The 24,189-nt window shown below is 42.7% G+C and overlaps 1 protein-coding gene across 2 annotated transcripts in view; it reads right to left on the bottom strand.

The window, feature by feature from the left end:
• Window positions 1-14,673: 14,673 nt before the first annotated feature.
• Window positions 14,674-24,189, bottom strand: part of VAMP3 (vesicle associated membrane protein 3) — a 44,373-nt gene continuing 34,857 nt past the window's right edge. Inside the window, exons 4-6 of one of the 2 annotated variants that reach the window (XM_077458244.1) lie at window positions 23,888-23,939; window positions 18,511-20,414; window positions 14,674-18,430 (exon numbers count right to left, since the gene is read on the bottom strand). In XM_077458244.1, the coding sequence (XP_077314370.1) occupies window positions 20,398-20,414; window positions 23,888-23,939 (69 nt within the window). In that variant the 3' untranslated portion in view covers window positions 14,674-18,430; window positions 18,511-20,397. The remainder of the gene's footprint in view (window positions 18,431-18,510; window positions 20,415-23,887; window positions 23,940-24,189) is intronic. The other variant, XM_077458243.1, reaches the window with a different exon arrangement.

Here is a 24,189-nt window from a genome sequence, read left to right on the forward strand (position 1 = left end):
AAAATAAAATATCAGTATATATACACTCACAGGTGGTTCAGCTAGAACACACCTTTGTGCTTATTACCAATAAGCACAAAACCTCAAAGTGCAGCATAACCACAACCGTGCAACAATAGCATAATAAAAGCAATTGCTTTTATTATGCTATTGTAGCACGGTTGTGGTTGCGTTGCACATTATTTGAGTTTTTTTTTTTACTGATGTCTTCTGTTTTTACAAGGACAGCTTTCCTTTCAGTGGCTCTCACAGAGCCCTGCACTCACAGAGGGGGGGACAAGGGAGATGTAGGCACAGTGTTGAATGCAGAATCAGCCTGTGAAAGAGGGCTGAAACCTGGACACTGTGCATAGCACACCCCAAAACCTACACTCTGTAAGTAGCGCAGTCCTCAACCCTGCACTCTGTACACAGTGCAACCTTGAACTCTCCACTCTGTATATAGCCCCCCCGGAACTCTGCAAATAACACACTTCTGGTATTTATTGCCCCTTTAAAGAGGGACTGTACTTGGGAAAAAAAATATTAAAAGCCAGCAGCTATAAATACTACAGCTGCTGACTTTTAATAAATGGACACTCACCTGTCCCGGGGTCCAGCGAGGCCGATCGATCGCTCGGCTCTCGGCTGCTGCCGCCACCATTCTAGGTGAGGGAATCAGGAAGTGAAGCGAATCGGCTTCACTTCCCGGTTCCCTACTGCGCATGTGCGAGTCGCGCAGCGCAATAGGAATTGTCCGCGCTGTCTCTGGGACCCGTGTGTGTCCCAGCAGACAGCACGGCAGGACAGGAAGAGGCATAGACTCCCACGGGAGTCTATGCCCGGAAGTGGGTTTAAATACCTGTCTTTGACAGGGTTCCGATCAGCGGAAGTTCCACTTTAGGGTGGAACCCCGCTTCAAGACCCTCCCACTGCAATTTGGCTACATTCACCATTCAGGGGCGTGGTTGAGTTCCGTCACCCATTCGCTAAAAAAAAAAAAAAAAAAACCTGAATAAATTGATATACTCTGATGCCCTGTACACACGGTCGGACATTCCGACCACAAAATCTGTCCGATTTTTTTCCAACGGATTTTGTCCGAAACTTGTGTTGCATACATGCGGTTGCACAAAGTTGTCGGAAAATCCAATCGTTCTGAACGAGGTGACGTCAAACACGTACGTCGGGACTATAAACAGGCCAGTAGCCAATAGTTTTAGTCTCTTAGATTATTCTGAGCATGCGTGGCATTTTGTCCGTCAGAATTGTCTACACACAATCGGAATTTATGCAAACGGATTTTGCTGTCGGAAAATTTTAGTGAACAGGAACAGCGATCTCTCTCTCTCTATTCCCTGTTAGTCCGTCCCTCTGACAGTTATGCCCTGTACACACGGATCGTGTTGTTGGGAAATCCGATCATGTGTGGGCTCCATCTGACTTTTTCCGTCTGAATTTCCGACACACAGAGTTTGAGATCAGGATCTAAAATTTTGCGACAACACAATCCGATCGTTTAAATTCCGATCGTGTGTGTAGACAATTCCGAAGGACAAAGTGCTACGCATGCTCAGAATAAATTACGAGACGAAAGCTATTGGCTACCGGCCCGTTTATAGTCCCGACGTATGTCACCTCGTTGAGAACGATCGTATTTTCCGACAACTTTGTCCTACTGTGTGTATGCAAGACAAGTTTGGCACAAAATCTGTCGGAAAAAAATCCGATGGATTTTGTTGTCGGAATGTCCGACCGTGTGTACAGGGCATTAGAAAGCACTCCCTAGGGAACACTTAACCCTGTAATCGACCCCTAGTGATAACCCCCTTCCCTGCCAGTGCCATTCATATAGTAATCAGTGCATTTTTATAGCACTGATCACTGTATTGGTGTCACTGGTCAGTCCCGCTAAAAATCGCTGATCTACGCCATTACCAGTAAAAACAATAAAGAAAAAAGTCCCTAAATCTATCCCCTATTTTATAGACGCTATAACTTGCGCAAACCAATCAATATACGCTTATTGGGATTTTTTTTTACCAAAAATATGTAGAAGAATACATATCGGCCTAAACTAATGAAATTTTTTTTTTTTTTACATTTTGTGTGTGTGTGTGTGTGTGTGTATATATATATATATATATATATATATTTATTAGCAATAAATAGTTTTTATTTATTATTTTTAAAATTTAGGGTATTTTTTCTTTATAGCGCAAAAACTAAAAACTTTTTTTGGGGTACATCGTTGCACGACTGCACAATTGTCATTTAAAATAATGCAGTGCCGTATCGCAAAAAAAAAGAAAAAATAATGGCCCGGTCACTTCCGTGTAGCTACTAGAAGTGGCGACTCACCAGAAATAGATGCCGTCTCAATTAGGTCCCTTTCACACGGGGCTGTCTGATCTGGTCTGCCGGACAGCTATTCAGACCCTCCAGTCTCCCCTATGGACTGGCGGGTGTCAGCAGACACACATTCCGCTGACACCCGCCGCCATCTGATTCAATCCTGTCTACAAACCCCCCCCCCCAAAAAACAGAAGGATGGTGGTCCAATTTTCTATCCGTCTGGAGGATCGGATGGAAATGAACAGGCGTTCCGTTTCCATCCCATTTTCCCATAGAGAGCGGGGCTCTGCACAGCGAAGCGGACGTGGGGACGCGGACCCGTCCTCCGCCTGGTCAGCAGGGATCAGCCGACCATTTTTTTTCACACAAATAGATCTTTCTTTTGGTGGTATGTAATCACCGCTTGACTTTTTTTTTTTGCTAAAAAAAAATGAAAAAAGACAAAGTTGAAAAAAATACAAATAAAAGTTATCTTAGTTTCTGTCAGAAAATTTTGTAAATAAGTAATTTTTCTCCTTCACTGATGTGCACTGATGAGACGGCACTGAAGTGCACTGATATGCAGCACTGATGAGGAGGCACTAATATGCAGCACTGATGGGCACAAATTTGCATCCCTGATGGGGCACAGATTGACGTCCTGATTACCTGTACATGTCTTGGCTGTGAGGAGATGCTAATGATCAACTCTCCTCTCCTCACAATCTGTCAGTGTGAGGCGAGGAGAGCCGATTAAACGGGACTTCTGTGTTTCCGTGTCCAATCACAGCAGATCACATGGGTAAAGAGCCGCATCATCGTGGGCGCGCAAGACCGGTGACTGGGGTTGCCACCTGTCTGGGATTCACCCGGACAGTTAGGGTTTGGAATCATCCGTCCGAGTTTCAGTCTGCCTGAAACCTCGGACACATTCTTGAGACCGGACAATGGCTTCCCAGCAGGGTTGCTAGCTGCTGATGTCTAAGCTGAGAGTGTCTGTTACATCTCGATCTGCACCTCTTCCTCCCACCCCTACCCCTCTGTATCTGCCCACACTGCAATCCCCAGCACTGTGCCTCAGAAAAGGAAAGCTGGGGACAGAAATTTGAAGTCCAGCAGCCTCAGATACATCTGGATGAGAGGTGCTGACTGCCAAGGGGTGAGTGAGCTCACCATCCAGGAAAGGTCAGAAGTCTCTATGCTTATTGTGGGTCTGTAAATCAAAGTATTGGAAACTTTCCATGACAGCCGGGTGATACTTACCCTGGGGGCATTGGTGATAGCTCTTTGTTGGGTACAGTAGGTGCATGCCAGTGTTATATAAATGCACAGTTCCCCTATTTTGCATCAAACCTTCCCCATGCTTTTTTTTGTTGAGCTCTTGCAGTGGATCAGAAGGAGAGCTGCAGCTGGAGTGATGACCTGTCAGGCAGGAGATTTACCCACCTACAGGGAACAACTTGGCCTTTACAGTGAGAGCTCTGCCAGGCGATACTTACCCTGGGGGCACTGGTGATACCTCTCGGTTGGGTACAGTAGGTGCATGCCGGTATTATATAAGTGTACAGTACCAAGTTTTCTATTACACACTGTGCTGTATGAAGGTGTATATCTAGACAGAGGTGTGTCAGAACACGTGGAAGGGAATAACCTACTTCCAAGTCAGGTTTGTACCCTATTTATAGCTTATACTGTATGAGGAAGAAGGTTCTGGAAGTCAGATTGCATATTTTTCCTTTAAACCCCTTCAATACCGGGCACTTTTACCCCCTTTCTGCCCAGGCTTTCAGCGCTGTCACACTTGACAATGACAATTGCACGGTCATGCAACGCTGTACCCAAATACATTTTTTTTTAATCATTTTTTTTCCACACAAATAGTGCTTTCTTTTGGTGGTATTTAACCACCTCAATACCGGGCACTTACACCCCCCCCCCCCCCCCCCTTCCTGCTCAGGCCATTTTTCAGCTTTCAGCACTGTCACACTTTGACAAATGCACGGTCATGCTACACTGTTATTTTTACTATTTTCTTCACACAAATAGAGCTTTCTTTTGGTGGTATTTAATCACAGCTGTTTTGTTTATCATTTATTTATTTTATATATAAAAAAAAAAAAAAAGCTTTTCTTAGTTTCTGTAAATAAGTAATTTTTCTCCTTCACTGATGTGTGCTGATAGGGCAGCACTGATGAGGTGGTACTTATGGGCACTGATGAGGAGGTACTAATATGCCGCACTTATGAGCACTGCTATGTGGCACTGATGAGTACTGATAGATGGCACTGGTGGGCAACTGATAGATGACACTGATAGGTGGCACTGATGGGCACTAATAGGTAACACTGATAGGTGGCACTGGTGGGCACTAATAGATGACACTGATAGGTGGCATTGATGGGTGGCACTAATGGGGAGGTACTAATATGCAGCACTTATGAGCAGTGCTACGTGGCACTGATGAGCATTGATAGGTGGCACTGGTGGGCACTAATAGATGATACTGATAGTTGGCACTGATGAGGAGGTACTAATATGCCGCACTTATGAGCACTGTTACGTGGCACTGATGGACACTAATAGATGACACTGATAGGTGGCACTGGTGGGCACTAATAGATGACACTGATAGGTGGCACGAGATGGGCATTGATGGGTGACACTGAGCAACAATGATGGGCAGCACTGGTGGGCACTAATAGATGACACTGATAGTTGGCACTGGTGGGCACTAATAGGTAACACTGATAGGTGGCACTGGTGGGCACTAATAGATGACACTGATAGGTGGCACTGGTGGGCATTGATGGGTGGCACTAATGGGAAGGTACTAATATGCCGCACTTATGAGCACTGCTACGTGGCACTGATAGGCACTAATAGATGATACTGATAGGTGGCACTGGTGGGCACTAATAGATGACACTGATAGGGCGGCATTGATGAGGTGGCACTTATGGGCACTGACGAGGAGGTACTAATATGCCGCACTTATGAACACTGCTAAGTGGCACTGATAGGTGGCACTGATGACACTGATAGGCGGCACTGGTGGGCACTAATAGATGACACTGATAGGTGGCACTGAAAGATGGCACTGACTGGCATCATTAATGGGCACTGATAGGTGGCACTTGTGGGCACTGGTTGCTGGCACTGATTGCTGGCACAGGTGGGCACTGATTTCTGGTACTGAAAGCTGGCACTTTTGGTGCTATATTGTAATCGGTGCCCTGATTACATGTGTACAAGTCCTCCCTGCGAGGAGATGCCGCTGATCGACTCTCCTCGCCACACACTCTGTCATCGTGAGGCGAGGAGTGCCGATTACCGGCATCTCTGTGTTTATATGTGACCAGCTGTGATTGGACACAACCGATCATATGGTTAAAGAGCCGCGGCTCTTTACAGAGATCGGGGTCACGGTGTGTCCTAGCAACGCGGCGCAACCGCGCAAGAGCGGTCGTTTTGGGGCGACGTTATATGACATAGTCCCAGAACGAGAGCCGCACCGCCATCTCTGTCATTTGATGGTGGGCGGGCAGCAAGTGGTTAATCACTGCTGGGTTTTTTATTTTTTTGCTTAAAAACAAACAAAAAAAGACTGAGGGTTTTGAAAAAAAATAGTTTTTTCTTAGTTTCTGTCAGAAAATGTTGTAAATAAGTAATCTTTCTCCTTCACTGATGTGCGCTGATGAGGCTGCACTGATAAGACGGTTTTGAAGGGCACTGATGAGGAGGCACTAATATGCCGCACTGATGGACTGGTAGGCGGCATTGATAAGCAGCACGGATAGGAGGCACTGAAAGGCAGCACTAATGGGCACAGGTTTGCATCACTGACGAGCACAGATTGGTACTACTGGGCACTGTTGGGGCTGCACTGATAATCAGCAAACTGATTACCTGTACAGGTCTACCCTGTGAGTAGATGCCGCTGATCAACTCTCCTCTCCTCACACTCCGTCAGTGTTAGGTGAGGAGAGCAAGAGCAGCAACACTGGGGTGACGTCATCCCAAAATGAGTAGGGATTCCCCTGCCGTCATTTTACTATACAGCAGGTGGGAGGAGGTTAAAGTATGTGTATGAGAAGAGGAGTATAGGGGTCACTTCCATCTAAATATATTCCTCTTGCCCGACGTCCGGTTCCTCTAGTTCTCGGTCACGGACTTGGAACACACGTGTAGGAAGTGAAGGTCCAGGTAAGGTCAGAAGTCTCTATGCTTAATCTGGGTCTGTAAATCAAAGTATTGGAACCTTTCTGGGCTACTTATAGAATCGCAGACCACCATTATATATGTTTCTGTACTTTACATAAAACCTTCTCCATGTTTTTTTTGTTGAGCTCTTGCAGTAGATCAGAAGGAGAGCTGCAGCTGAAGTGATGACCTGTCAGGCAGGAGATTTACCCACCTACAGGGAACAACTTGGCCTTTCCAGTGAGAGCTCTGCCAGGCGATACTTACCCTGGGGGCACTGGTGATACCTCTCGGTTGGGTACAGTAGGTGCATGCCGGTGTTATATAAGTGTACAGTACCAAGTTTTCTATTACACACTGTGCTGTGTTATAGACAGAGGTGTGTTGGAACACGTGGAAGGGAATAACCTACTTCCAAGACAGGTTTGCTCTAATTATTATTATTTATACCTGTTACTGTAAGTATATGAGGAAGAAGCTTCTGGAAGTCAGATTCCATAGTTTCTTATGTCTAATTCTTATATTAAAGGCTTAGTTTTTTTTTTTTATATAAATACTTACCTACTGTGTGTAATGGTTTTGCACAGAACAGCCCCGATCCTCTTCTCAGGTCCCTCTTCCACCAGCTGAGTGCCCCCCATAGCAAGCCGTCTGCAATGGGGGGAACTTGTGCATGCTCATTCCTGATCCCCTGCTCTGTGTGTCTATTGACACACAGAGTGAGGTGCTCAGCCCCACCCCTGCTCACCCCTCCCTGGCTGTGATTGACAGCCAATTGCTCCTGCTGCTGTGTCTGAACAAATGATGAGGGAGCGATCCAGGATAGCCAGTACTCTCATCCACATCGCTGGATAGAATGCATGAACATTCATCCTTTACAACAACTTTAACCACTTCCCGCCCATAGGACATCAGCGGACTCCTGGACTTTGAGTGGAAATATCGGGATGGTGCCTGCAACTACAGTCATGATGCCGGTATCTTTTTTTTTTTTTTTTTCTCTACAGGGTTAAAGCCATCCTAGCTGCTAATTAGCCAATGTATTGCTCTTACAGACGGCAGGAAGGGATGCCACCCACCAGCATCATCACCAGGCTTTACGTGCGATTTGCTTCTCAACTGCTTCTCTACCATGTTGGTGTGAAATGACCGTATACAACAGAGACATCAGCAAAAAAAAAAAAATAGCTCTCTTTCCATTTCACACATTTAAGTGCATTGATAACCTGTGTGGAATCCCTCTCTCTGGTCAACTTCCCATTACACAATCTGCTGCTATATGGATACATGTTGAACACAGTACTGTGCAAAAATGCAGTAATATCCTGTGCAAATTTGGTACAAAAAGTTAAAGTGCAAAGTGAATTTGTGTGCAATTGACAAAAGTGAAGAAATGCTATGCACTTATCACAAAAATAAAATAAAAAAAGTGCAAAAAAAAAAGGGGCAATATTAAGTGTTAATGACAAAAAGACTCCTTCACATCCAGTACAAAGTACTGCTGTGCTAATTGCTGTTCAACCTTACTCCTGAACAACAGGGCTACCAATCTTGAAGCTACTACAGGAAAGAGGTACTGTGCAAAATTACAATAATATCATATATAAGAAAAATAAAGTGCATGAAAATGTAGTGTGAACAATTAGCAAGGTGCAAATCGAACTGTGCACTTATCACAAATATTGTGCAAATAAGCAATAATAAAAATGCTAAAAAACAAGAAAGCCAATAGAAGTGCTATTGTGCTTATGACTATTCGGCCTGTCTCCTGACCAGCCTATAACATCCCAAAATTATGCAAGTAGCAGGAACATGTACAAAACATGTAGCAAAAACATAAAACGCAATCCAGTGAAAAATGAATGCATAATAATATTAAATATTGTTATAGACCCCACCTACTCAGTGTACTCAAGACCACAGTAGTAATAAAAATAATAATACTAAATGTGCTGAATTCTATATCCATGTTAAAGTGCAGTTTCTGATTCGTAGAAAAAAAAAAAAAAAAAAAAGTCCCACCACTATCAAAAGATATAAAATAGAAAAAAAACACTGCGCTCTCTTTACCAAACCAGCCGCTAACACACTAAAAGTGGAAATTTCTAGTACAATCAATATATAAAAGAAAGTGTTGCGCTAAATAATGTGAATAAATGTGTGCAGAGAAAAAAATATCTATCCAAAGTATATACTTATTAGACCTATTACACAGATAATAATTATATCAATTGTGCATATATATATATATATATATATATATATATATATATATACATAAATAAAATTAAAAAAAGTGCAAAAAAATCCTCAGGTGAATATTGATGTAATATCTGCATAAGGGACCATCAGTAGTGCTCCTTGATATGAAGAGTAGTGACAATATCTTCCAGAATGTCCAAAAATGTGCAGAATACACCCTTATGTGAACACCGCCACCTAGAACAGATTTAGGGAAGGGAAGTACATATATAACCCCCCCCAAAGCTAACTACTACTAGTATGCAGAATATAGAAAATAGAGACACACTGCCACCAATATTATACAACAATTCCTGAACACAGCCAATCAGGTACCCCAAAAGATGGCTATAAATTAGACCAAACTTGACTACGTGGACACAAAACTAGACAACTACGTAGGCAGCGGGAATTAGTAATATGGTAAATAACATATGCATAGCGTGCAGCAGTGATAAATACGTGGTAAATAAGATATTAATATGCCACTAAATTGATAAGCGTGTTGAAAAAATTAACACAGTGAAGTTAATTGCATGAATAAAAATAAATAAAGTAAAAATACGGTGACCATACAGTGTAATATACCCTCAAATATGTGATAATACCAGGAATGTAAATCCATAAATATTAAAAAAATCAATGTGATAATTACCCAAGAAAATGCATATAAATCTCAAAGTTAGCCCCAGATAATCTATTAAGAGCTATAACTACAGTCCAAAAAGTGAAAAAATATATTACTAGTAAAAATTAAAAAATTTGTAAATTAATAAGTCCACAAAATCTTCACAGCAAAAAGAGTGCAGTAGGTGGAAAAGTGACTGGTGCCCAGGAACAGATTTTCAGGTGACTTTCGTGCTCACCCCCTTTAGCTCCCCACTCACCGAAACTATGAGCCCACACAGGGCAGTCAGGCCCGTAGATATCACACTGCTGACGTAGATGCGCTGATGAGAGATTATTTGCAGAGATTGTAGTCCACTCAAGTCCTGATGAGCAGGTGAGACTGATATTGGTATTCAGAGTTTCCTCAAGGAAAAAAGAAGGGGGGAGGATTCCATAGTGTAGTAATTCCAACAAAGGTGTGTAGTTTTAAAAAACCATAAACTTTTATTCACACATCGGTATTCAGACAGAGATGTGTTTTGCAAAAATAAAAAATATAATAACAAAAATTGTAGTAACAGAAGATAAATATATAAAATGAGCTAAACTACAAAAAAATTTTTTTTTTTAGGCATTCACAGAAAATACCACACAAAAAACCCTTTGGGGGGTATATAATGTACCACCCCAGTATGACACAAAGGGTAAGTATCGGTACCAAGGAATAAAAAATATATATGATTAAAAAACCCAAAAATCTATATAATAAATTTGAAAAATAAAGCTGAAAATAAAAGTCAAAAATGCAAAATGTAAAATATAAGTCTATATATATATGAAAGACTCATACTGTGCACAGAGTGTAGGTGGCTAAACGTATATGCACCTCTCCAAAACCATAAGCCCTATAGCGAGCCCTGGTGAGAAGCTTTTTAAGGCGCTGATATTATAGGATGTTAAATATAATCCTAGGCAGCAGGGTTGGATGGACAGGGGGATTCAGTGCATCCGACCAGTCCCCAAGTCAACAGTCCACTCCGTTCAAACAGGCTAACAACTGGGGGGATGGAGATAGCTCCGCCATCGGTCCTCACACGGGGGTGTAGTGCTACCACCTGTATGAAGGCTCACAATGCCCAGCTTTAGCACGGGAACAAGCACGTAGGCAACCGTACCTAGCGTGCGTTCCGTCCTGCGTTCCACCTAACACACGTGACAATGCGGAAGTGGCATGCGTGATTGCGTCATACGCGTTTCATCATAAGACGTCCTCAGTGACGATAACACACACCCACACAGCCACACTTTATGAATCCAGGTCTGTTCTAGGATTCATAAAGTAGACTTATATTTTACATTTTGCATTTTTTCTGCATTTTTTACTTTTATTTTCAGCTTTATTTTTCAAATTTATTATATAGATTTTTGGGTTTTTTTTAATCATATATATTTTTTATTCCTTGGTACCGATACTTACCCTTTGTGTCATACTGGAGTGGTACATTATATACCCCCCAAAGGGTTTTTTGTGTGGTATTTTCTGTGAATGCCTAAAAAAAAAAATTTTTTTTGTAGTTTAGCTCATTTTATATATTTATCTTCTGTTACTACAATTTTTGTTATTATATTTTTTATTTTTGCAAAACACATCTCTGTCTGAATACCAATGTGTGAATAAAAGTTTATGGTTTTTTAAAACTACACACCTTTGTTGGAATTACTACATTATGGAATCCTCCCCCCTTCTTTTTTCCTTGAGGAAACTCTGAATACCAATATCAGTCTCACCTGCTCATCAGGACTTGAGTGGACTACAATCTCTGCAAATAATCTCTCATCAGCGCATCTACGTCAGCAGTGTGATATCTACGGGCCTGACTGCCCTGTGTGGGCTCATAGTTTCGGTGAGCTAAAGGGGGTGAGCACGAAAGTCACCTGAAAATCTGTTCCTGGGCACCAGTCACTTTTCCACCTACTGCACTCTTTTTGCTGTGAAGATTTTGTGGACTTATTAAATTTACAAATTTTTTAATTTTTACTAGTAATATATTTTTTCACTTTTTGGACTGTAGTTATAGCTCTTAATAGATTATCTGGGGCTAACTTTGAGATTTATATGCATTTTCTTGGGTAATAATTATCACATTGATTTATTTAATATTTATGGATTTACATTCCTGGTATTATCACATATTTGAGGGTATATTACACTGTATGGTCACCGTATTTTTATTCATGCAATTAACTTCACTGTGTTAATTTTTTCAACACACTTATCAATTTAGTGGCATATTAATATCTTATTATTTACCACGTATTTATCACTGCTGCACGCTATGCATATGTTATTTACCATATTACTAATTCCCGCTGCCTACGTAGTTGTCTAGTTTTGTGTCTACGTAGTCAAGTTTGGTCTAATTTATAGCCATCTTTTGGGGTACCTGATTGGCTGTGTTCAGGAATTGTTGTATAATATTGGTGGCAGTGTGTCTCTATTTTCTATATTCTGCATACTAGTAGTAGTTAGCTTTGGGGGGGGGGGGGGGGGGGGGTTATATATGTACTTCCCTTCCCTCTCTCCTCCTGTGTAATTCATATATACACTCCTCTGGATAGGATCTGATATCTATATGACACCTCTTGTGGTTCTGTGATAGGCTAATGGTGGAGGCGTACCTCTATTTTATGTACACACCCCATTTGAGCAAATTTACAGTGGCGCCGAACCCCTTTTATAAATAACCTCCTCTGATTCTGGTTGCATCCCCTTAGGGGGTAGTAACTTTTAGGGTTGGCGACATTGGTTGTGAGTCCTTCTATTTACGCCTACATCTCATTTGAGCCTCCGTAGCGCGGCCTGGGATCTGTAAGGTCTGAGCACACATTCTTTTGATTAGAACAGATTTAGGCTTACCGAACGCCTGTGACCCAAACGAACAGACGCCCGAAGGGTCTAAAGAGCTTTGGTTCAAAACGACTATGAGGCCCTCAGGAAAACCATGAAGCATGGAACTGGTTGATCTGAAAACTCCTCCAAAGCCAAGTCACCCGAAACCAATATCCTCCAATCAAAGAACGGGTCACGCTCCACAGGTCGAACATACGGGATAAAGGAATGGGACCAAAATAGCGCAATTCCGTAAAAAATTATAAATTTATTAAAAAAGTATCAAACTTACATTTGAGCAGTTGATAAAGAGCTTTCACATGAAAATGGCAGCAGTGAGGTTCTACCGACGCGTTTCGTCTCCTAGGACATTGTCTGGGGTGTCCCCCCCCACTGCTGCAGTACTCCTATATGCATTTGTGTCAAATGGGACGGAATTCCACCTCTACGGGTCACCACGAGTTACTTACGGTTTCAGCCAAAATGGCCGCTCGGCGTGCGTTCCAAGCCTCCTTTTAAAAGTTTCACTATGCATTACTGCAACCAATAGGCTATTATGAAACCAAACTAGGTCAAACCCCAGCCCACAGAACACATGGCACTCTCAGTTCTGTTACCACTTTAAATTGATCTAAACTCGGGTGCGGCTCAGCACATCAAACCGATGGCAATCAGCTGAACCGCACCCCGAGAGCGACGAACGCCATGTTCTGCCCTGCGTGCCAAGACCCGGAAGTGACGCGGATCACCGTTATTCGTCACTTCTGGATCACACCAGCATGGAACGCAATACACCTAGCGTTCACACACTCCTCGGAAGTTACGTCCCCGCCTCTTTACCGTCATATCCGGACCCTGGAACGCAAACAACCACAATAGCGGAAGTGACACAGTAGACAAGGCCAGAATGGAAAGAAGTCTTTATATATTCAACACTCTACCGAACGAGTGTGACTCATATTTACATTATAATTTCTTGAAAGGCCTGTTCTTAGCCCCTCCCTCAAATTTCCATATATAGATGCAACAAGTTGTGACACAGACGGCGTTACCCAGCCCACCCGCTCACATCATACAGATTTTAAGACATTTAATATACATAAAATTATATATATTATATATATATAAAATGGAAATTAAAAATTGAAAATTTAAATATCAAAAGATAGTTTAACTTTAGCAAACGTTTCCCACGGCAGAAAGGAGAGAACTTTCTGGGACACTATCGCTCACGATTGAATTGCTTCAGATCCAATCCGGTCACAAATCATGGCAATGAAAAAAAAAAAAAAAAAAAAAAAAAAACACAACTTTCATTGCGCAGTGATTACAGATTCTGCGAGCTACAACCACACCGATTTCACTCACATAACCCAGGCCGACAAGTAGCGCTTTAAACAATCAGCTGAATAGGATAGGAGGCGTTTCCCAGACAAGCCACCTTGCTTGCTAGATTCTCAAAAGGCTCTGAACGTAACGTCACTGGCTGCATCATATGACACATGACTTTATCAAGGGTCCCTTGATAAAGTCATGTGACATATGATGCAACGCGTCGGGTGGAGCCAGTGACGTTACGTTCGGAGCCTTTTGAGAATAAAAGGCTGGTGACCTCTTGCACTGCACAAAATCCAAAGCAAAATCGTGGTAAAGTTGCGCGTTTTTCTAACTGAAAAAGCTACGTTCAGGTGTGAATGGGGCTTGAGGGACCTAAGGCAAGCAAAACACAGACAGACAGAGACCCAATCAACCTCCCAGGGAATGCCCAGTTGCTCCATTCTGCCTAAACAGGTGGAACCATACTTACCCCTCCTGCAGCGACTGCTGGACGCACTCCAAAGACAGACCCATCACTACCCGAGCAGTACGGGGTGGCTGTTGGCCACGGCACACTAACTCGGACAACAGTAGCCCGATCACATGTGTGCCCCGGCCACCCCTGGACCAGAACGGGGGCCTGTCGTGGCCAACCCGGTACATAGCCAAGGTCTGCATGTGCTCGATGGCCAGGCTGGGGAGAGTACTAGGCTCTATATTACCCAGCCTGTCACCCAGCCCAGCTGTTGATTGTAGATCACAGGAAAGAAAAAACAACAGCAGGAAAAAAAAAAAATTTCCAAGGACCATTGGTCCCCACAGGGAGCCAGGTCCTTTTCCTAGACTAGGGAGGAAAAAAAAAAACTGATCTGCTGGGAGCAGAGTGAGGGGTTATAGCCAGTGGGACTGCCTCTGGGTGGTCCTGTGTTTTTTTTATGTGTTCTGTCTAGTCCTCTCCTAAAAGGTGGCGATATAATCCTAAAGGTCAAGATTAAGATGCTGTGTCCGTCAATGAATGAAAGAGAAAGCCATCTTTTGCTTCAATTTTTTCTGAGTAGACCCATAAATAAAAAAAAAAAAAAAGAGTTCAACAGAACAGACACTTGTTAAGTTAAACATATTTATTGAAATCAAACATCTTGCTGTAACATTGGCTTAAAATCCCCCTCCCCCACCTTATATCCCCATCATTTGGCAAATGAAAAACTGCAGGCACATCTTGGCACCAGGCACCTTTGGCAGAGACCTTCACACGTTGAGAGAGTTTGGCAGATAAAAGACATTTACAAGAACATTGTAATAAACATTTACAAATTCAATAGACATCCAGGCACTTTTTAGGGAAGCAACAACAGGTAAGCTAGTAGACAATTTTTATTTTTTTTATAACCTTTACAAACCACTAACTAAGCAAGTCGCAGATCCAAAATGATGTATATTAGAAAGTCTCAAGTTCACTAGAACCATAGCAGCACTCAATATGCATTTTCTCATTCAGCTGAAGCTAAAACTGTAGCTTACAAAAGACATCAAGACCCAGAGGAGTACCCGTCACTTGGGCCCCTTTCACATGAGGGTGGACTCTGCCCACTAATCTGAGCAGAGCGAGTGGATGACATCTCCGTGTCCGCTCATGCAGAGGAGGCTCTGTCCATGTCTGCTCTATGGGTGGTTGGATGTAAATGGGCGGCTGTCCTTTTACACCTGACTGCCCTTCCGATCCACCCAGACGGAGGGGGAACAGATCCCTTTTCCGGTCGTTTAGCAGATCGGAGTTAGGCGGGTGTAAAACGGGCACCTCCAGAAGAGAATGGGGGGGTCCAATCAGGTCCTCCTGAAAGACGGACAGGTACAGCTGATCAGACCGATCGTGTAATAGGGTCCTTAAACACAACAATAAGGTAATCCATGTTGGCGCCCCAACCTAAACATAGACTATTCCATAAGAATGGCTAACATGTAGAGGGACCTGACCTAATTCTACACGCATCGGTTCCCCCAGAACTGTGGCACAAGAAGGAACAGGTACTCCTCACTGGATTGGCCTACAAGATAGCTTTCCTTTTTATTTCCAAACAGGTACACTGGAATTACTGAGAGGCACTTGGGAGCAAGACGCTTCTTTGTGAGGGGTATACGTAGATACTAAAGCACTTTGGTGATAGCCCTTAAGACAATAAAAAACGGAGTGTGTTGTAAATGCCCATATAAACCCCCAAAAAGCATTAAAAGAAAAATTAGAAAAGAAAAGAAAAAGAATCTAAAAGCATTAAGGGATCGGCAAGATATAAAATATTGTGAAAAATACGCTCATTACCGCAAGAAAAAAAAAAGTCACAGGCGCTTCCTCATATTCAGGAGCCTCCGTCTCAGATTAAGTAACTTTAATAGGATATAAATCGATGTGAACGATGACAAAAGTTTTGAAGGACTTTTGTGCCATCCGTGGACAGGAGGTACACTTATTTGTAAGTTGGGTAGCATTATGTCATGTTTTACTAAAACTGGGTGTGAGCAAAATCTGGTGCAGCTATGCACGGGAGCCAATCAGCTTCTAACTTAAATTAAAGTCGAGCGCCACCCAAAAGAGGAAAGCACTGCTTATCTGCCTCCTCCCCTTGACACCTTTCAGGGGGAGGGATATGGAGAGCGGGTACCTGGTTCTGACAGGTACCCGCTCCAACTTCCAGGTGATCCCGCCTCCCTCCGCCTTTATCCGCCATTAGCCATACACACAGCGTGGTTCGTGCCATGCACAGTAGGGAACCGTCTAAAAGCCTTAAAAGCAATGGCGAAGGCAGCACCCGAGAGCCAATGGGAAAAGTCGCCTGGGGTGGAGACAATGCTGGATTCCTGGACAGGTAAGTGTCCAGATATTAAAAGTCAGCAGCTACAGGATTTGTAGCTGCAGATTTTTTTTCTGCAGGAGCCTGGAGTTCCTCTTTAAGCATGGTCAAAAAATCAAAAAAATAAAACAAACTGAAATCCTGCATCCACCACCAATGTGAACGTAGCGTGCAGAAAGTTGAACTTCAGAAAAATGTTTATTTTTTTTAGTGTTTTGGGCAAAGGTGAAAACCTCAGAAGTTATTTTGGGGGACATGGAGGACCTCTTTCTCACATTGACAGAAATGCTTTTTTGCACTTAAACTTTTGCATGCATTACCTCAAAAAATAAAATTTAGGTTTCAAATTTCTGGTGTACGGCCAACTTTCCATATGCACTGCTTGGTATCTCCGTAGGCAGGGCACCCCCTTCCAAGTTGTGAAGACTATGATGTGGGGTGCATGGTTTATTGAATAGATTTCATTGTTGCCCGATATTGTTGGGAACATTGCCCTTACTATCCATCCCAGTGGCCATGTTTTCACCAGATTCAGAAGTGAGGGTAAACTTGTCTAAACGGGACATAAGAAAAACAAACCCCTTTTCCTTTATTAAAGGAAAGGAAGGGTGGAGCCTCAATCAGCTTTTTTGCTGTCACCTGCCCCTGTTGGAAATGTCCTGCCACTTCCTATCATTGTGGTCATCTACCCCACTGTGCCTTCACCTTTTACAAAAGTGGCTGAATTCCTGGAATTGAGCTTCAATCCCTTGGTGCAGACAGTACACATATATGCAACCTCCTGGCCAGTGGGCCTAATGCCAAGTGGCCACATATATGAGGCCCTATGTAAACCTACTACGATGACAGTGCGCTTCCTGCATGGTAGCCAGCAGGAATCGGTAAGCTCCCAATGCATACATGCGATCAGGAGCTTTCCAATCATGTGACTGCTTTGAAAGCCAACTGCGAGGGTCACATGACCCATATGCCCACCTCCCGACTTTTGTAACTCTTAAAGGGCCGGGAGGGGTTAAGATAGAAAACAATTATAAAGTGGCTTTAACAATTCTGTTCAGAGATCGGCTTTAAATTAGGTACTACCCGAGACTCCCAGCTCTTCAGGTAAAAACCCACTACAAAATTTCTGAAGCACTCATATATTTAGCATTAACAAAACACAAAAAAAACAAAAACAAAAAACTTGCCTCCCAAAACCACTTTTAAATGTAAGTTAGTCCCAGCGTGGGTAAAAATTCTGGTCAAAATTAGAAGCAGCCAGGTAGAAAAATTGCTGGCCAGAGTCTGCATCCAATCAGATGAAGTCACGAGAAAGAAGACGCAACGCGTTGGGGCAGAGATGGGCGGTATCATTACAGACACTGGAAGTGCGGCACAGAGTTTGAATTTTACAATAGCGATACCATATCTGAATGCTATGATGACTTATGTGAGTGCAGCTTTTTAGTAAAGCTTTTTGTGGAGTGAAAATACTGCACTATGGTGGTCTTTCCTACGCTATGAGCATATTTGCAGCTGCAAGGTGAGACTGCCTGCTTCCTAAAGGGGGAACACACTTATTTTCTGTCGTGGTAGAAGATAAAATACCATTTTTGAAGAGACCTCAAAGCTCATTTGTTACCCTCAAGAAAGGCGTTATACGCAGTTGACCTGTATATAGGTCCCAGCTTTAAGGTGAGAGCATAGATATTACAGAGGCGGAGCATGTGTGTTTGCTGTACAGCACTAGAGTTGTGGTATCACAAACCAGGACATGTTTTCCCTCGATTGGAAGGACTTTTGAAATCATGGATGTACATTAGATTTTTATAGTATTGCATCATTGCTTGACTTTGCTACATGACCACCATTTTGTAATTTGGTTTCATGTAGCGCAACACTAAATATAATGTTTACTATCCAATCCGATGCCACTGCTGTTTAGTCTGGCCGGTCAAAATACAATAGCCGCAGTGAGGAATTTTAATTTTTTTCAATTCAGGCCAGGCCGCGGGTTTGGGACCTGATTTGGGACCTGAAGTGGTGAACAGACCCCCAGGCCGCGGGTTCATGCCTGGGGGTCTGTTCACCACTTCAGGTCCCAAATTTTTGCACCTGAACCAGACCCAAAGACCCTTCTGTAATCTGGATCGTGGCCGCCCTGGACCTGCGTGAACTGGCTCCCTTAAAAGCTGGTCACACTTGCTTGTCATGCAAATTAGATGCGGGGAAACCCATATCCAAGTTGCATATGTGAACCCAGCCTCAGACTTAATAAAAAATAAAACAATTTAGTACAGTGGAGAAAAAAAAAACCATCAGGAGTCTAAAAGGAGGTTACAGCCCTAAACAAAGATCAGCCGGTAGTAATAGAGACAACTGACAGTGCAAACGGTGCAAGCTGTACAAATACAATGGGGGGGCCCATTTATCAATTCTATCCTAAGGAAAAGCAATGCAAAACAGGTGCAGCGAGATGCATTGTGAAATAGATTACAAGGATACACCCGAGTCGTAAATTCTCTTTGGTTGCTCTAAAACTCGCACTGGCCAGTGAGTGAAACCTGACCCTGACCACTTATCACGTGTCTGGTTAGGCTCAGGTTAACAGTTGTGTGATCACGTGGTGCAGGACCCTTTTTTTTTGGTCCACACTGGATTTGTTAACACCCACGTGATCCGATTTCAAAATTTGCACTACGATTCGATTTGGAGGCATCATTAACTTTACATCGACACCCGTAGCAGTCCGCAGAGGGCAATGTGAGCTGCCTGCGAGTGAAATGCGATGCACTGGAACCACCCTGCTTCCTGCATCGCACAAACTGAATCTTAGACTGCAAAATCTGTTATCTTCAGTAATAAATCTGTCTTTATAGTGCATTTCCACTTTTTCAGTCAAGTTTGAGAACCCCCCATGTTGTGTCCTAATTTACGCAACATAGCTACAAAAAATTATGCCAGAAGCCTAGCCTCTAAACTACGGCCCTCCAGTTGTTCAGGGACTACAATTCCCATCATGGCTGGTCACGTCACAGTTTTTACAATGCCTCATGGGATGTGTAGTTCTGCAACAGCAGGAGGGTCGTAGTTTGGAGCCTTTAACACTATGATGAACCTTAAACCCTTTGTTAGGGCAGACCATGTTCAAAGCTAGTTACTGGATACAATGAAGATCTACCCGAACAGTACAGACAGGGTCATTATAGCAGACACAGAATCCCAGCCCCACCCCCTCAAACAAAGAGAACTAGTAGGATTTTACAGTGCTGGAGAATCCAGAATAGAGCATCCAAGAAAAGAAGGCTACATCTAAAAGAGGTTCTCCCAATTTGCCTGCAAAAGTAGAAATATACTTTAAAACTGTCTGAGACTTTGAAGATGCAGCCTGGTTTACGACTAACTGAATTACTAGCTTGTTTGATAAAATGTCCCCCCAGAATGTTCAAAATCCAAGTGAAGGCACATAACCGAACAAAAAAAAATAAAAAAATTAAACTCTAAGGCTCCATTCATACCTAAGCGTAGTGCAGCGACAGCTGCTGCAGTTTTTTTTCTTTTTTGTATTATTGGGGCACGTTTTTGGAGCGGCACCATTTATTTGAATGGGCCTCCCTCCGCTCCAAAAATAAAAAGCTCATGTACCAAATCTTGGCATAGAGCCAGGAGCATTTGACGTTTGCAATTTTTTGCGGTGATTAGCGCGTTTTATAGTTCAACAATCGCTGCAAAAAAAATAAAATAAAAAATCACACCGTGTTTGGGGTGCTATTAAGAAACAAAAAAAATAAATAAAATAAAAAAACAAGCAATGGCATCGCAGACATGTCCCGTGTTTTGTCACAATGCCAGTACGCTGGGGTGTGAACGGAGCCCAATATAAACAAGGAGTCATAGTGATCTGAGAATATATAAACTATTGAAAACAGCAGGATTTGATGATATCAGGAAATGCAGCTAGTTTTACAGACTTCAGCTTCTTTCCTCCGATTTCCTGGGGCCTTATGACACGCTCCACACTGAAATACAAACAGGAGAGAGGTCAGGGCATATTAAAAAACAAATAAAAAAGCCAAAAGAAAAAAAAACTTATATCATTTTTCAATGCCAGGTTATCTAAAGAGAAATCCTGTGCTTATCTCAAACCAATGTGCAAAGATTTCTAAATAAAAAAACAAAAAAACAAATCTAAGTGAAATTGACAGACGTGAGTCACAACCCAGTAGATCCGAATACAAGACTCCGAAAAAAGTAACATGTTGCACTTCTCTCAGTGATCAAGAAATAAACAACAAATCTACATCCAACAGTAATATCATAAAACTGTAAGAAAAAAACAAAAATAAAAAAAATAAAAAAACATATACTGTTCAAAAAAAAATAAAAAATTTAGGAACACTTTTCAATCAGAGTATAGCATTGAGTCAAAAACTCCTGGGATATTGATCTGGTCAGGTAAGTAGCAGAGGGGGTTGTTACTTTCATTATCACCAAAGCAGCTGAAACTGATTAAAGAGGAAGTAAACCTTAATGGGTTTACTTCCTCTTTGATTTCCTGTAAAAGTAAAGCATAATGGACTACTATGCATCGCATCACATAGTAGTCCATTATGTGTCACTTACCTGACACAGGAGCCAGCTTAGTCACCGCTGTCCCTGTAGTCCGGAGCCTCCATCTTCTTGGTGGGTCTCGCTGCTCAGCCGCTGTCATTCGGCGAAGCCGTCACTCCCGTGCATGCGCATGGGAGCCGCCACTCGTGGCATATCGCCATTGACAGCGGCACGCTCAGTGCGCCGCTGTCTATGGCGCATGCACCGTAGACAGCGGTGCCTTTCAGCAAATATCTCCTAAACCGTGTAGGTTTAGGACAGGGCTCGACAAAACCCAGGCGCCAGGTCGCATTGGCGACTAGAAATAGCGACCTCGCGCCTGGGGCAGCACAGCTGGGGGTATCCTGTCTGTGGACCCCCCCAGCGTGATCGCGTCGGGCCGTTCCGCCGGCGGCCGAAAATTTAGGCCGCGGCTTTAAGGCCTTCTGCGGTCCTATGATTCCTTATGGAATCTGGCGCCCTCTTGTGGTCGCCGTTGGTATGACAAACCAGCAATGCCTCTGCCTGTTTTATATTACCTGCCTCTTCTTCCCTTTATTTAGAACCCCCTAAACATTATATATATTTTTTATTCTAACACCCTAGAGAATAAAATGGTGGTTGTTGCAATACTGTCTGTCACACCGTATTTGTGCAGCGGACTTACAAGCGCACTTTTGTTGGGAAAAATAATTTAGTTAATAAAAAAATAAGACAACAGTAAAGTTAGCCCAATTATTTTTTATAATGTGAAAGATAATGTTACGCCGAGTAAATTGATACCCAACATGTCACGCTTCTAAATTGCACCCGCTCATGGAATGGCGACAAACTTTTACCCTTTAAAATCTCCATAGGCGACGTTTAAAAAAATTCTACAGGTTGCACGTTTTGAGTTACAGAGGAGGTCTGGGGCTAGAATTATTGCTCTCGCTCTACCGATCACGGCGCTACCTCCTATGTGTGGTTCGAACACCGATTTTATATGCGGGCAGGACAGGGCGCGTTTAAAAATTATTATTTTTTCTGCTTAATTTTAACTTTTTTTTCCCCCACTGTTCTTTTAAAAAAAATGTTGTGTCACTTTTATTCTTATTACAAGGAATGTAAAAATCCCTTGTAATAGAAAAAGCATGACAGGTCCTCTTAAATATGAGATCTGGGTTCAGAGAGACCTCGGATCTCATATTTACACTAAAATGCAATTAAAAAAAAAATTGTCATTTGAAAAAAATTAATAAAATGTCCCTCTAAGAGCTATGGGCAATGACTTGGAGAGAGGGGGGGGGGGGGCGGCGATGGCGGCGCTGCTATCTTCCCCTCACTCGTCTCCATGTCAGGCCAGGGACAGGTCCGGATCGCCGTCACGGACCTGGCTCCTAACTTTTTAAGCTGGCTCCTAGATTCCAAGCAAAATTTGTCAACCCCTGGTTTAGGAGATATTTCTTGGACCTACAGGTAAGCCTTAATCTAGGCTTACCTGTAGGTCAAAGTTGGTTGTAAGGGTTTACAACCATTTTAACAGGTGCACTAGATAAGCAACAATGAGACGACCTCCAAAAACCGGAATGGTTTTACGGGTGGAGGCCAATGACATTTTCTTTCCCCTACTCATCTTTTCTGACTGTTTTTCACTAGTTTTAAATATGGCCAAGGTCAGTGTCACTACGGGTCCCTATAGAGGTTAAAAACAGGCAAGCCAACTCCCCCAGGATGGCACATCAGCACAGTCTCAAGAGTATGGAAGAGATTCCAAGAGACAGGCGGAGAGCTGGACAGGGCCGTAGAAGGTCCTTAACCCATCAACAGGACCGGCATCTGCTTCTTTGTGCAAAGAGGAACAGGATGAGGTGTTCATATGAAGGCCGTCCCCACATAAAATCACGCCTCTTACCAGAGATTTTTTTATCTCAAATTATAGAGATCTCATTTGCTTTCTAAGTATTCACAAGACCCCGTAGTTAAAAAAAGGAGGGAGGGGGTATCATCCACGGTGGTTCTCAAACATGCGTAGGAAGAAGACACTTCACATAGTGTAGTATGCCAAAATTCTGTTTTCTTACAAGTATATATTTCACTTACACTTAGACAATCATAAACCAGCAAAAAAACACAAAGCCGCGGCCCTCGCCAGCCGCCTCATGCGCAGTGTTGTCAGAGATGGGTGGAGCCATTGAGGCTGGATGCGGACGCTACACCCTCCCTCTTAACTAGGGGGCCTTGTGGAAAAGTAGGAAGTGAATGAGATCTCTATAATAATTTGAGATCAACAATCTCTGTTAAGAGGCGTGATTTTATGTGGGGGGGGGGGGGGGGGTCGGCCTTCGTATGAGCGCCCTTTCACGCTGTGTTGGTCGATTCCGTGCACTGATAAATCACTGGGATACTCCTTAACCAATTGAACTGTCATTTGTGGATTTATGGATATGAACGGTCATGAAAGACTTCTATAATGAGAATTGATTGCTATTGCACTTTATATATGGGTTTTCTTTGCAAGCGATTCAGTGGCTAATGAGCCACTTGGATCACTTTCAAAAAGAAAGCTAGCCAGCGGCTGAAAAAAATAAAAAAAAAGTGTGTGATGTGAAAAAAAAAAAAAATTATATATATATATATATATATACACACACACACACACACACACACACACACACACACTTTTAGATTGTAAGCTCTAACGAGCAGGGCCCTCCGATTCCTCTTGTACCAAATTGTAAAGTAGCTGTAATCGCTGCCCTCATGTTGTAAGGTGCTGCGCAAACTGTTGGCGCTATATAAAACCTGAATAATAAAATTATATATACACCGGGGTTGAGATAGAGATATATTGGACCTTTAAGAGGTTAAAGTGTATGCTAGACTGCTAGGGGGGCAACTATGGGTAGGTAGAACGACTCACCGATAATGATGATGATGATCACCGCAACGACTGCTATCAGTATTGCCCACATCTACAAAATGGAGAAGAAGAAACATCACTGTACAAAATATTCATATTCCACCAAAGGTTCCCAAACAGCCTTCACAAGCTGTGGTCCCAGGATCTTAAAACCAGTGGGTGTGTAAGTGACATGTATTCAAAATTGGCAGACAGCATCTCCCATGACCATAGGATTACGATTCAGACATATTTCAGATACAGACAATTGGTTAAAAAGGGATATAGATATAAAAAAAAATAATATAATTTATTATTATTTC

This window comes from Lithobates pipiens, unplaced genomic scaffold (genome assembly GCF_037356315.1).
Source record: "Lithobates pipiens isolate NorthernLeopardFrog02 unplaced genomic scaffold, aLitPip1_a1.2 Scaffold_27, whole genome shotgun sequence".
NCBI classification, from domain to species: domain Eukaryota; kingdom Metazoa; phylum Chordata; class Amphibia; order Anura; family Ranidae; genus Lithobates; species Lithobates pipiens.